The 14,069-nt window shown below is 35.9% G+C and overlaps 3 protein-coding genes and 1 non-coding gene across 5 annotated transcripts; 2 read left to right on the forward strand and 2 right to left on the reverse strand.

The window, feature by feature from the left end:
- Positions 1-477: 477 nt before the first annotated feature.
- On the forward strand, positions 478-3,947 carry LOC104775858 (developmentally-regulated G protein 1). The gene is made up of 12 exons (XM_087500397.1): positions 478-580; positions 1,037-1,134; positions 1,377-1,444; positions 1,746-1,822; positions 1,956-2,136; positions 2,289-2,345; positions 2,443-2,517; positions 2,622-2,741; positions 2,899-3,069; positions 3,200-3,313; positions 3,409-3,579; positions 3,705-3,947. The coding sequence occupies exons 2-12, from the start codon at positions 1,065-1,067 to the stop codon at positions 3,798-3,800; spliced, it is 1,200 nt and encodes a 399-aa protein (XP_087356523.1). The 5' UTR covers positions 478-580; positions 1,037-1,064; the 3' UTR covers positions 3,801-3,947.
- Positions 3,948-3,998: 51 nt separating this feature from the next.
- LOC104775859 (protein IQ-DOMAIN 7-like) lies at positions 3,999-6,200 on the reverse strand. 2 transcript variants are annotated; one of them, XM_010499801.3, is made up of 5 exons: positions 5,874-6,200; positions 5,526-5,783; positions 5,063-5,257; positions 4,859-4,972; positions 3,999-4,778 (listed from the first exon to the last, which is right to left on the reverse strand). In XM_010499801.3, the coding sequence occupies exons 1-5, from the start codon at positions 5,934-5,936 to the stop codon at positions 4,281-4,283; spliced, it is 1,128 nt and encodes a 375-aa protein (XP_010498103.1). In that variant the 5' UTR covers positions 5,937-6,200; the 3' UTR covers positions 3,999-4,280. The 2 variants fall into 2 exon arrangements, with proteins under 2 accessions (XP_010498103.1, XP_010498102.1); XM_010499800.3 differs by having other exon boundaries at positions 5,526-5,786; positions 5,874-6,194.
- Positions 6,201-6,379: 179 nt separating this feature from the next.
- On the forward strand, positions 6,380-7,061 carry LOC109131052 (uncharacterized). The gene is made up of 2 exons (XM_019241539.2): positions 6,380-6,527; positions 6,758-7,061. Exons 1-2 carry the CDS (start codon positions 6,497-6,499, stop codon positions 6,958-6,960), a joined length of 234 nt encoding a protein of 77 aa, XP_019097084.1. The 5' UTR covers positions 6,380-6,496; the 3' UTR covers positions 6,961-7,061.
- A 1,848-nt stretch (positions 7,062-8,909) lies between these two features.
- LOC104775860 (uncharacterized) lies at positions 8,910-12,184 on the reverse strand. Its single transcript, XR_015590435.1, has 4 exons — positions 12,032-12,184; positions 9,946-11,626; positions 9,287-9,868; positions 8,910-9,198 (listed from the first exon to the last, which is right to left on the reverse strand). It is a non-coding gene; the product is annotated as an uncharacterized LOC104775860 (transcript).
- Between the last annotated feature and the right edge of the window lie 1,885 nt (positions 12,185-14,069).

Raw genomic sequence — 14,069 nt, forward strand, 5'->3', positions numbered from 1 at the left:
TCATAACTTAATTAAATAAATACATCAAAGTGACAGAAAAATAAGAAATTCATGTTTACAAATGCATAAATCCACACATACTAAATTTAGTTTCCACTAACAAGTATTTCTTCTTTTTGGCCTAGTGTAGTGTAGCTTTGTCAAAAACATATACCACAAGAAAGAAAAAAACAAATTAAAGAGTAGAAATAGAGAACCTAAGAGAGAAGCAGCCTCTTATGTATTTCGATAGATGATGATCAACAATAAAGTCAATTTTCTAAGAGCGAATTAAGAATGGATACTAATAAAACCATATGATTGGAGACGTAACTAATTTATGAAAACTAGGCACAACTATTCGGGACTTCAAAAATAGAAAACGCAGCGTTTTTTATAAGCTATTAAACGTCGCGTTTCACGAAAACAAGATTAATAAGCATCGAATTAGAAAATAGGCCTTTTGGGCTATAAAATATAATAAAATCGGCCCATGTAGTTTTTCGTGCGCCCTATTGCTCTCTTCTTTACAGGCGTGCGTGCTCTCTCTCTATCTCCCCCTCTCTCTTCTCCGGAGATCGCCTTCATCACTTCTTCTACTGTGAGTCGCACATCAAATCTTCCCAACTTGTTCATGCATATGCTTTTGATTTAGCTACTTACGTATTGTGAAATCGCATATCTTTACATGTTATTCTGCATATCGAGCTCGTTTTATAGAATTCATGTTGGGAGTCGATGTCTCGACATACCGTTTTGTTGGATTACACAATTTGACGTGAAGAGCTCAGCTTTTGCCATTTATCGAAGAATTCGTTTTTTGTATATTTTTATTGGCTTGATTTGGTTTGATTGATAGCTATGCTAATTTATGCTTTCGATTTATTCTTCTGGGTTTAATTTAGCTCTGACTTTTAGTTTTAGATACCACTCTCAAGTTTTCCGTTTTAGTTATATGATAATCTGTGAACTCTCTGATTGTCGTTAGTTACGTGCGTCTGATTCTGAGTGAGTCTATAAACTCAATTTTTTTTTTGTCTTTTCTTCTCTTCTTTAGTGATAGTAGCAGAAACAAGTAAAGCACAATGGGGATCATCGAAAGGATTAAAGAAATCGAGGCCGAGATGGCTCGGACGCAGAAGAATAAAGCTACAGGTTCTCTTTTTTCACTTATAGAACACGTAGTTTATTATAGGTATCCTTAGGAGACGAATTTAGATGAGGAATATTACAGTAAACAGATTTGCGATCCTCTAGAGTACATTATAATTTTTTACTTCAGATAGCAGCTTTGACATTTTCGTTTGCTGCTTATGTTTTTCCTTTTCTGATCTTACATTTGCTGAAATTAACAGAGTAACTGTCAGCTAATTGATAATGTTCTGTTTGATGGACAGAGTATCATCTTGGTCAGCTCAAGGCAAAGATTGCAAAGCTCAGGACACAACTCTTAGAGCCTCCTAAAGTAATGCTGGTTCTTTAATAAATGACTAAACCATTAGCTTATGCGCTTGTTTCTTTATAGCTGATTGAGATTATTGAAGCTTATTCGATTCCTTTCTTACTCGGGTCATCGTTATACTTTTCCTTGCTATTTCTGTATGTTTACAACTGAAATAGACAGTGTGTTACTGCTTTATTCGTCACCTTAGCTTATATGTTTAAGGCTATCTACTGGGGAATTACCTGCTACGTGGCCTCTGTTTTTGTACCTGAAGTAGAGTCTGCTTTTTAGTTTGTAATTGTCTTCCGAATTCCTTTAACAGGGTGCTAGTGGAGGTGGGGAAGGTTTTGAAGTTACCAAGTATGGTCATGGACGTGTTGCACTCATAGGATTTCCGAGGTTGAATGTCTTAGATACTTATACTCTCAAACATCCATTTGCATATATTTCCCATTTTGGTTAAATTATATTGCTCCTTTAGAAATTGCTGGCTTGGGTTTGGAAAACTGATGGAAGTGGTTGTACTTCGCAGTGTCGGAAAGTCAACGCTTTTGACTATGTTAACTGGAACTCATTCTGAAGCAGCCTCATATGAATTTACAACACTTACATGCATCCCTGGCGTAATTCACTACAATGACACAAAGATTCAGCTTCTCGATCTTCCTGGGATTATCGAAGGTGCTTCGGAAGGAAAGGGGCGAGGAAGGCAGGTTGAAATCTAGTTTCTTTCTTTTCTTATTGGTTATCTGATTATTCTTCTTAGGGTGCTCAAGTTAGATATTTTCGACTAATTCCAAAGTTTCTTATCAGAAAGATATAATCAAAATGGTACGAACTGTGATTATGATTGCTTATATCTCAGGTTATTGCTGTTGCAAAGTCTTCCGACCTTGTATTGATGGTTCTTGATGCCTCAAAGGTGAGTTATGGTTTAGCTGTCCATGTGAATTGCTATTTGGTGGTCATTCTGCACTTATTTATTTAATCTTATTTTTTTGCTCTTCAAAAATTGCTAGAGTGAAGGCCACAGGCAAATTCTGACTAAGGAACTTGAGGCTGTGGGCTTGCGGCTAAACAAAACTCCTCCACAGGTAAAGCTTGTCTTATTAGCAGTGCCAAGTTTTAGATGTAGCATTAAAAAGTCTGAAGTCTAAAAACTCCTTCTATGTAATTTTTTTTTTTTTCTGTTTACCAGATATACTTCAAAAAGAAGAAGACTGGTGGAATTTCTTTCAACACTACAGCACCCTTGACTCACATTGATGAGAAGCTCTGTTATCAAATCCTGCACGAATACAAGATTCACAATGCTGAGGTACGAGGTTCCAACTTTTTACTTCTATCAGTTTCAGCCTCATACAAGGTTTTCCTGGCTTGTCTTGTCCTCTTTGAGTGTTATGAGTAGAATTAGCACACATTTGTGAGTATTTTTTAAGTTTTCTTATCGTAGTCTGTGGTGAGGAGTATTGCAGGTGCTATTTCGTGAGAATGCCACAGTGGATGATTTCATCGATGTCATTGAAGGCAACCGCAAATATATTAAGTGTGTATATGTCTACAACAAAATAGATGTGGTTGGAATTGATGATGTGGATAGACTATCACGGCAGCCACATTCCATTGTTATTAGCTGCAATCTAAAGGCAAGTTTTGTAGCATTTCGAAAGAGTAGTCTTAGGTCTGCAAGGATGGTAAATGTTATAACTCCAATATGTTGCGGTTCTAGTTTCCATTCTTATTCTGAGTTTTACATTTTACTGCTCCTTGAAACAGCTAAACTTAGACAGACTACTTGCAAGGATGTGGGATGAAATGGGCCTTGTGAGAGTTTACTCAAAGCCGCAAGGCCAGCAACCAGATTTTGATGAGCCTTTTGTCCTCTCATCTGTAAGTGTATTTTTTCTTTTCTTATTTACAAAATAACCCTAGAAACTCTTCCATATCTATGATATATTCATCTTTGATTACTTGTAATTCATCAGGATCGAGGTGGCTGCACAGTGGAAGACTTTTGTAACCACGTCCACAGGACTCTCGTGAAGGATATGAAGTATGCACTCGTTTGGGGCACGAGCGCAAGGCACAATCCTCAAAATTGTGGTCTTTCTCAACATCTTGAGGACGAAGATGTTGTTCAGATCGTCAAGAAAAAGGTACATAAATGGAAAATCTATCCATTCAACTATTCAAGTAGACTAGTTGCGCAAATCTTGGAATTTTGATCTCTGTTCCATGATGAGACTAGCTTAACGTATACTGCATATCTTGGAATCTTTAGGAGAGAGACGAAGGAGGAAGAGGGCGGTTCAAGTCACACTCAAACGCCCCTGCTAGAATTGCAGACCGAGAGAAGAAAGCTCCTCTTAAGCAGTAAGCTGATCAGTGTTCTCTATATGCCCATCTCCACCATCATAGTTGTTGATGATTTCATCTGATTAAGATTTACTATGTTGAATCCTGAATCTTTGTACCTTCTCTCACAATATAAATTGTCAAACAAGTTCCCGTTATACTTTTTCCATATATTCTGTTTTTGATTTTGTTTGGAAGTCCACCGCTAACTCTTGAAATATTCAAGTAAAACAATGAAAGGCATCCATAATGAAGATTTTACAAACAAGGAGGAACAAAATGGACTCGAATTCGAAGTTATTGAGAAGTGGCTTAAGTAGCCAAATTACAAGCTCAAATAACTCCAATCAATATTCTTATATATGTAAACAGTACACAGAAGCTGTTTCTGTATCTCTTTAGTTCGTGTATAAGTTTCTCAGGAACCGTTCCCGAAGCAAGACAAAGATAAACCAACAGGCTGTTGAAAATCACTTGATAAATAACATCATTGCTCGCTCTTTTAGCTTCGCTGGCTCTTGGCCCAGACATGTCTTCCAGTTACTATCCCTGGTGGGTATAGATCAGTACACTGGCTTGAACCAGCACTGCGTCTTGCATCTCCATTGCAAGATAATCCTGATTGTCTCTGCTTGGCTTGAGTACATTGTGTCAGGCTCATGTAGCTTGGCTTTCGATAGTATCCACCACCATCAAGAACACTGCTAGAGAATGCAACTGGTGATTGAGATGTCGACGACGTTGATGTCTCATCGTATAAAGAATCATAGCTCATGCCTGACGAAACCGGAGGAAGAAGAAGTGGAGGTCTAGCAAGAACTCTAGTTGAAGTTAGATTGTTCTTCCTGACTTTTACAGTCTCATATTCAGAGACTACACTGCTCTCACTACTTTTCCTTGAAAATGTCCCTACATCTTCATGCCAGTTCCAACCAGGACTGCTCTTGCGCGAACCATGGTGTGTAAGAACTCTTCCGCTTGGACTTGGACACGCCCTCGACTGCCAAAACAAACTCATCAGACATGATTACAATCAGTGAAACACTTTCAAATTTATGTTCTGAAAATACATTGACCAACCTGATGAGTGAGAGCATAAACCATAGCTCTCTCCCTCTTGATAGCTCCTTCTTGCTTCATCTGTAACTTCGTTTTCACTTCCTTTACACTTTTGGGGCTACCACACCAACTCTTCTGTAAAACATCAACCAGATTCACATACTTAAAAAGTAATGTTCAATAACCTTACTCAAAACTCCTGCAATTTTTTTTATTTATACATACCTCGGTCTGCTTTACAGGATCTTTTAGCTCAACTGAGTCTGAAGGCGCTCTACGATGAGCTCTTACACGAGACTGGACACGAACAAGAGCTTGCATACACCTTAGTGTAACAGCTGCTTGTTTCCTAACTTGTCTGCCACGAAATATTGCCTGAATTCTCACTACAGCCTTCAGAGCTCTAAACGCCTGTCTTGCCTGAAAAAGAATCCAAACGCAGAGAAGGTTTGTTAGATGCTAGAATCACAGACAACATAATGAACAAGCATACCAAGATTAAGTTTCTTACGCAAAGATCATTGAAGTTTAAAACTTTATAGAAGCAAAAAGACACCACCACCAAAGCAATATATAAATAACTTTGGGAGCAATTGTAATTGTAGAGCAGACTCTTTTAATTCAAAAAGATAAATCATAATAATATTAGGAACGGCTAAACTACAGAGTAGTCAAGAAGGTTACAAACCAGGAAAGCACGAAAAGCAGCTTGAATTCTTGTTGAAGCCCATTCTCGCTTAACAACCAAGAAATCCTTAGGAGGAGCTCGAATGAGAGCTGCCATGGCCGTAGTGAAAGCCTCGTCGGCCGAGAAAGACGGTGGCTCGGAGCCTAACGAAGAAGCACCATAGCTTGCTCGGCTCTTGAAAGAAGAAGATGTGAAGCTCTCCGATGAAAGCCTCCAGAGCTTCCATTTCTTCTTGCGGCTCTTCTCACTTAACTTATCCTGCTTCACAATTTAACACAAGATTATAAAAAAATATTTGGTATATGTAGTATGAAGAAACAACAAAGATGGAGGCTTTTCTTAGAGTACCTGATCATCTACGTGTTTTCTATGAGATATTAGTGGTCTAATCCAATTTCCTGATCCACCCATCTTCTCAAAATTTAGACCTTGATTTGTGAAAAAAATCAGAACTTCAGAAGCTATTGATTCACAAATTCTAAGCTATAGGGATGCAATGTGGGAAAAAAAAATGAAAGATCGTTTTCTTGGAATTGGGTGTGTGAGTGTGATTGGGATTGATGTTGACAAAAAGTTTGCAGTGTTAAAAAGAGAAGAAGAAGAGAGAGAACAAATAAAATAAAATAAAAAGAGAGAGAAAACGTTTGAATTTTGAAAATTTTGGGGTACGAAAGCAATTTCTTAAAATAACGGTAAGACTTTAAAAGTTTGTTCCTAACATTTTCTCTTAAAGTCCCTTTACTTTTTATTTTCTCTCCAATTTAACCCCGTTAGTTTCTGAATACAAAAACCCATTTGTGTCGGGGCGGGTCGGGTTTTCGCAACAACCGACTGTGACGTGTCGGTTTGATCTAGACGTTCATCTTGTATTAGATCGGACGGTTCAAATTAGAACACATTCATCTTCGTCTACATTTTAGGAAACTCGATAACAGAACAAGATCAAAGACAGAACTAGGAAGAGATCATCCATGGAGGATCCAAAACAGAGCTCTCTTTCTGGTAACACCGAATCTTTCATGAATATATACATGTAAATCAATTTCACAAATTTATGTTTAGTCGTTTATGAATTTGACTTATTTTGCCATATTTAGGGTTTTTTTTTCTATATGTAATTGAATCATGAGCTTTTGGGTTGTTGAGGTTTCTATAAAAGATGGTTAATTTGGGCGTTTTATTAATCTCATTGATGATCGTTTCTGTTTCTGGGATTTGGGGTTTTTCCCCAGAGGAGAAGACAAATGTGATTGGAAGCAGAAAGGAAGAGAAAGAATCAATGTTTCATGGGAAGGAGACCCATGGAAGAAGTGAAGACATTGATGAGAAGACAGGAGTTGATGATGTTAAAGGACCTGGTGTTCTCGGTCGGATGAAGGAAGAGGTTGAAGCCATTGTTGACGCAGTTACTCCTACGAAAAGTTCAGACAAGTGATGAGGGATTAGTATCTCCTCTTTCTTTGTTTCCTATACATCTGTGTAAGAAAATGTAACCACCCGTTTTGCTTAATAATAAAAGACCCGAGTTTTTTGATTCTTGACTAAACAAACCCCATACATATATCATCTTTGAGAATGGAAACTTCGCACCAGATGAGAGTACTGTATATAGTTTCGTTCTGGATTTGTGATCTACCCAAGTTTGAGTTTAACCATCTTCAGGTTCTGCAATGGTTGGTTGGTTACATACCATGATGAATCAGAATTCCATTGCGCAGCTAACTAAAGAATAACAAGTTAAGGTTTGAGATTCATAATGAAAATTGTATGAAAAGATTAATAAAGAACCTTAACAACCAGGTGAAGGGTAATGTCTTATGAAGCTTTTGAATCAACATTCTCTATTCTCCATTTGGATATGAAGGTTGGACTTTTTCTGGATACTGTAATCAGGACTATCCTTAAGTTTAACAGCTTTTTCCCCCGTGAAAGATCAATTTCTCCAATCCAAGGGTCCAGGGAGTTAATATTTCATTTTGTTGTCCTGATTCTTGAATGACTTGACTTGACTGTTTCCCAATGTAAAGAAGAACCAAAAAATGAAGTCAGTCATGATCTCAAGGTAATAAATTCGTGGGCCGAAATGTAAACCCAAGACCATTCTGCATATTTTCAAAACTACCTACGACTGTTTTGTAAAACGGAATCCGTGCTTCTTTGAAGTTTGAACCAATTAGATTGATTGATTCTCCGTTCTGTTGTCATCATGCATCTTGACATCATTACTTTTTTCTTCTAACAGAATCAATGCTTGTTTAAATTATATGGATTTTATACTTCTTCATATGTTGTCATCATCTTGACATCATTATTTTGGAGTTAATGAAGTTAAGATATTAAAATCCTTTGAAACCAAGATAACCGTGTGCGTTTTACGATTTCAGTTCAACTGTCATGATAATAATAATTCAAACTTAAAAAAGACACTGCGAAAAAAAAGAAGAAACACACACAAAAGCAAGCACACCCTATAATATACGGAAAATCTCATAAAAAACCACCAAAGTGGCAATGACTTCCAGTTTAAACCTCCAAACTATTATACTCCCAATTAAAACCATCAAAGTGTTAAATTTATTAAATTAAACCTTCAAAGTGGCAATCGTATTCTCGGGCCCACATTTATCACTGGAACTGTTAACAATTATTTCACTCCGTCAAGTAAACACTAACGCCGTTCATTCTGTTAATTAACATCCTTTTTCATAATTTAAGATTTTAAACGTGAATAAAAACGTGAAGACATTACAAAGTAAAAAAAAATAAAAAATAAATCAAAATTAAACAATTAGATGAAAAAGAAATCATTCCATAAAACATAAATCATGTTCATACAAAATGCTTCTGAGTGATTACAAAAAGACATCAGTGTCAAAAAAATACATAAACCAAACATAAACTCCAGATTTCAAACAGGAGGTTAAGGATCATTTCGAGACCTATCATAAACTCTGTCTCCAAACACTTCAAAAGGTCGATCTGTGAAGGGGCTCCAAAATGTTCCAACCCCCCTTGGAATGTTTTCCACTTTCCTTACCTTAAGTGGGCGTCCACGCTTCTTTGGCTTTGGTTTGTTAGAAGAGACTGAAGGCTGAGGTGCACTAGAAGAAGCAGGAAATGTTTCATTAGTAGCTAATGGTTGGGATTCACCAACTGGTTTGGCCTTACTCTTTCTTGGCTTTGGCTGACGCAATGGTGGAAACTGATTCATGAGAAGAAAACATTAAAAAGCAGAACTTGAGGCCTACACTGAACATAAGGAAAAATAGAGACAATACCTCAGATGGTTGTTTGTGTGGTCTACCACGCCTGTTTTTTGGTCCCTCCACAACCGCTGGTTCATTTTTACATCCACTCTTGATATGTCAAGCTTGACCACAACGGCTACAATGTGGTATCCTACCATGTCTTGTTGATTTTCCATGATTTTTAAGTCATTCAAAGGGCTCTTTCTTCCTATCACATTTTTTTGGCCGACCTCTTGGCTTACGAATGTTTGGAATTGCAATAGGAGGTTTCCCTGTTTTACTCCAGAACTGCTCACCATTAACAGGTTTGATATTTTCCACATATGTGTTCTTGAAGCATGAAGTTTCATAATAGCTAGCCACATATTTCTCTGGATCATCTTGGTTGTCATCTAATACGCATACATCATGTTTGCATGGTATTCCTGTCAATGCAAAACATAAACAACTCCAAAAATAAGCAATCAACATAAACCACAACAAATTTAATATTTAAGGAACCAAAAAACACACCTGTAAGATCCCATCTTCGGCATGCACATTGGTGTCTTGCTAAGTCAACTGTATATCCAACATTAAACTCATTTACCTCATAAATATAGGAGCTACTGCGTAATGTGCTGCAATACTTCTTATCAACCCGTGCTTTCTCCAATATTGCCATTGTGATTGGTGTGAGAAAGGAATTACACTTATCTGTTTTTGCCCACCTACGTGAAATCCTAACCATGGCTTGTCTTCTAATATCTTCCAACATGGTAATGACATGCTTACTTCTTGCTATCTAATTGTTCTATTAAATGCTTCTGAAAGATTGTTGTGCACATCAGCACAATGAGACTCAGGATTAAAGAATGCTCTACACCACTTCTCTGGTTCATAATTTAATAAAGCCTCATAGGCAACAGGATCATACACATACACCAACTTCATCTTCTCCTCATACTCCCCTTGATGGTAGCTGTATGCAACACCCCAAAACAAATTTTTGTATTCTGACCTTGAAAAAGTCTTCTTCCAATTACCATGAATATGCCTTGCACACATACGGTGCTCTGCTTGAGGAAGTTCTGAACCCATAGCAATAACAAGACTCTGAAAATATCAATAACAAGACATCAATAATAAGTTTACTAAGCAATAAATAATTATGAAACATATTTAGTGATTACCTTCTGTTTATCAGAAATGATGGTGAGATTTTCGCCCACGCCTAAGTTTAAATCCGTCTTCAATTTATTGATAAACCAACCCCAAGTGTCTTTGTTTTCACCAGTTACAACTGCCCATGCAATTGGATACATCTTGTTATCTGCGTCTCTACCAACAGCTGCAAGCAAATCACCCTCTAAATCCCACTTCAAGAAGCATCCATCTAAGCCAATCACCGGTCTACAACACTTCAGCCATGTTCTCCGTAACTCATCAAAACAGATATAGAAAGCCTGAAATTGTTGTCTACCATTGTTCTCAACTGTTACAATCTCTGTTTTGATGTCCTTGTGAGACCGTTTAAGCTCAGCCTCATAATTCCAAAGCTTAGCAAACTGAATTGCCTGAGCTTCTAGAACTGAATCCAAAGCAATCCTTCTTCCTTTATAACACTTTGATATGTTAACAACTATATCATACCTTTCTTTGATGATGTCCTTTATATTTGCAGCTGATAAATTGACATTCCTTCTTATCTCCTCTCTGAATAAGCCTGCTATAACACCTTGCTTCAGCATTGATACTCTGCTAGACTTCCCATGGTTGTGCTTGTAGTGACATAATTTAACCATCCACTTGTTTATTGGAAGCTCAACTGAGCAGAAAATTTTCCATGGACATTTATCCTTGCAACAAACAGCAGCAATCCTGTTTGCTTCTGACTTTGCCATTTTAACATCATACTGAGTATGTAATGAGTATCTGAGCAATTGGTCTTTGAACTCTAATCCGCTGTTGAAAGTCTGAAACAACCAGATGTAAGGCTCTTTATTCAAATCTCCATGAAACTTATCTTTCCTCTTCTCTCTTCTTGGATTCTTCCACTCTTCCCACTCTTCTTCTGATTCTAATGGTGTATCTGGATATTTTGAATCCTCTAATCCGAATTCTGGATCAGTTTCTACTTCCTCTTCCCTTCTTTCTGTTGCTTGCTCTTCTGCCAGTTTTCGAGTTGCATTATCTAACTCTGCATTTATCCTTGAACCTTCCTCAAATACAGACTGAAACCTATCATCATCACGACCATCTCCTGCATCTATAACAACCTCATCCCCATCATCAACCTCAATTTGATTTGCATTCAAACCCTCTGACCCATTCTGATTTACAGTCTCTTGTTCTTGAATTTCATCTAAATCATCACCAAATTTCCCCTTTTCATTTTCACCATCACCTGCAGGTGTTTCGTCTTCAGATTCCTCAGGCTCATCATCTTCTTTTGGTGGCTTATCATCTTCATCTGAATTGTCATTGCCATATTCACTTCCTTCTTCTGCTCTTATCTCATCCTCATCAGGTTCATATCCACCATCAACTTCCCATTTACAATCATGTTCAAGATACACATCAACCTCACCGGCTGCTTCTGCAGAAAAACGCAGCTCCAGCATGTCATCACTAGTCTTATCAAACACATACTTCATCATCTTCGTTTCCTCACTTGCTTCTTTAAACCAGACTAAGCTAATAGGTGTCGTAACATCTACAGATTGAATGAATTTTTCAAACTTCAGCCATCGAATCTCAGAAAGTTTCCAGGAAATGCTCTTACAACCCAATTCACAAATATAATTGTAACCATCATCTTCTTTCTTCATCGTTCCACCATAGTGGATTGAGAGTTTTACTAGTTGGTCATCACTGTATTATAAAAAAAAAATCTGAATCAGTCAAAACTCAACTGAGATGCTACAACTAAAAATCAACTTAGATGTTACACTTTGAAGAAACTCAATTGTATAACAAGAAACTTAAATCAAAACTTTGAAGAACTCAGATTGTATAACCTTGAAGAACTCGATCTCATATATATATAAAAAGTTAAAGAACTTGATTTTAAATAAAAACCCAGAAAAACCCATAAACTGTATCTCTCTTAAAATCGATTTTAAGAATTCAATTTGACATAAAAACCTAGACATTCGTATACCCACTCCTTTGAAATCGAATTTGACATCAAAACCCAAAATAATTTGGAGTTACAGGAAAGATGAAGATAAAAAATCTACAACAAAGCAAAATAAAGTAGATTCATAGAAATCATACCTTTTCTTTAACTGTCTGTGTATCTGTCACTATTCTTCTTCTTCTTCTTTTTCTGGTTCTTCTTCTTAAGTATAAGTCTTTTTTTTTTACTAACCCTAACTCTCAAATCGATTTGATTTTGGAAGTTTTTTTTATTTTGTTTCTATTTTAATTATTTTAATTGTTTTGTTAATAGAAAAATATATTAAAATTTACATGTGGGTTATTAAACGACTGGAATTATTATTCATTTGACGGAGTTAACTGTTTCGTTAACGGAGTTAACTTTTTCGTTAACGGAGTTAACTGTTCTGATGATAAATGTGGGGTCACGAATACAAATGTCATATTGAAGGTTTGATTTAATAAATTTAATATTTTCATGGTTTTAGTTGGAAGTATAATAGTTTGAAGGCTGGAAATCATTGCCACCTTAATGGTTTTTATGGGATTTTCCCTATAATATACTATTAAGACAACAATACGTCCAATAGTTTATAACTTTGGTGTTGGAAAGGAAAAGAGAAGAGAGTGACATACGGACTGACTTTTAAGATTGGCAAAATACCAAAAACCAAACATATCATTTTTTGTTCTGTGTCTCTTAGTTTTGTCTCAATGCTCTTGTCACGTCAATGTGGTGTATTTTGTGCTTTGTGCATGTGTTTTTAATTTGTTTCGTTTGTGGATATTTGAACATTCCCATCACAAAAACACCTATACAAAGTCAACAATTGTCACCATTATCATATATACTTTTAAGAGAAAATTGGTCCATTTGCTCTTTTTTCCTTGCAAATTTGAATGATAAAAGCAATGATATTCTTTTTCAAATTTGACTGTCCAAACAAATATTAGATCCTTTGCATTTTTAGCGTTTGGGAAATTCTGATATACTATTATACAATTATTTACAGTTATATTCGGAATTCTGATGCGCCGCATTATGAAAGTTCATAAAATGATATACTAAACTATAATTCTTTTTTATATATGTGATTAATGGCTAATGAGTTTATTATATACTTATATACAATTTGTCTTTCATATACAAATCACTTTTTCACGACCGACCACTCACTTACTCTCAACAAGTACTGAATTACTTACATATTCCACTATTATCGTTTGTGGGAGGAATGTACAGAAAAGAAGTAACATAGTAAATAGCATACGACTGACGCGTACGATACCGTTGGGTAGAAAGAAATAAAAACGGAAAGTGATTTAAATTTAAAACGACATAATAGCACCTACTATATATCAATCAAATATATATATATATATATATATATATATATTAATGAAATGATTTAATAACTCATGGAACTTTCATAAATACGGTTGTCCTTTTTGTTTTGTCATATTATGATCACAGTGCGACATACCCATATGAAATTTAAATGCATTACTATAAACGTATGCAATTTTAAAAATATATCCAACTGCATATTGAAACAAAAAATGCCTTGAATGGATAATATATAGTCATGGGACGCCACTATGTGCGAGTTCTCTCACGTTTTATGTTATGGCTATTCGATTTCTTAATCAACGACCCTAAATTATTTATGTGGAAAAGTCAAACAAATCAACGGCCCTTAAAATGAAATAGCAATTAATTCTCTTTAACTACAACCGTTTTGTCTCAACTCTGAACTCTCTAAGTCATGTGTGTGCATCTTATCGTATCTGTTCAAATCTAAATAAATACTTATATCTCGGGTTTGTAAAGGGACACTATTGTTATTACATCCTCATCTATAATTCCACTGTTTTCCATGTTTCTTGTTTAATCTAGCTAATCAATACTATAACAACAACCTTAGATATTTTCTTGTTTTTTTTTTTTTTTTTGTCTTTTTAATAATCTCCACTGTTATTTAGACAAATATTATGATGCTGTTGGGGATCAATAATGGATTTAATAGAATCTTTTCAATAGCTAAATTGTTTAAGCAAGGGGTATACATATTATTACTACTGTGTAAAACAAATAGGGTAAAAGAATTAGTAAAAAAAAGTGGAAAAAGTAAGTCAAATGTAGTGCACGGGAAAA

This window comes from Camelina sativa, chromosome 3 (assembly GCF_030686135.1).
Source record: "Camelina sativa cultivar CO46 ecotype springtype chromosome 3, ASM3068613v1".
NCBI lineage: Eukaryota > Viridiplantae > Streptophyta > Magnoliopsida > Brassicales > Brassicaceae > Camelina > Camelina sativa.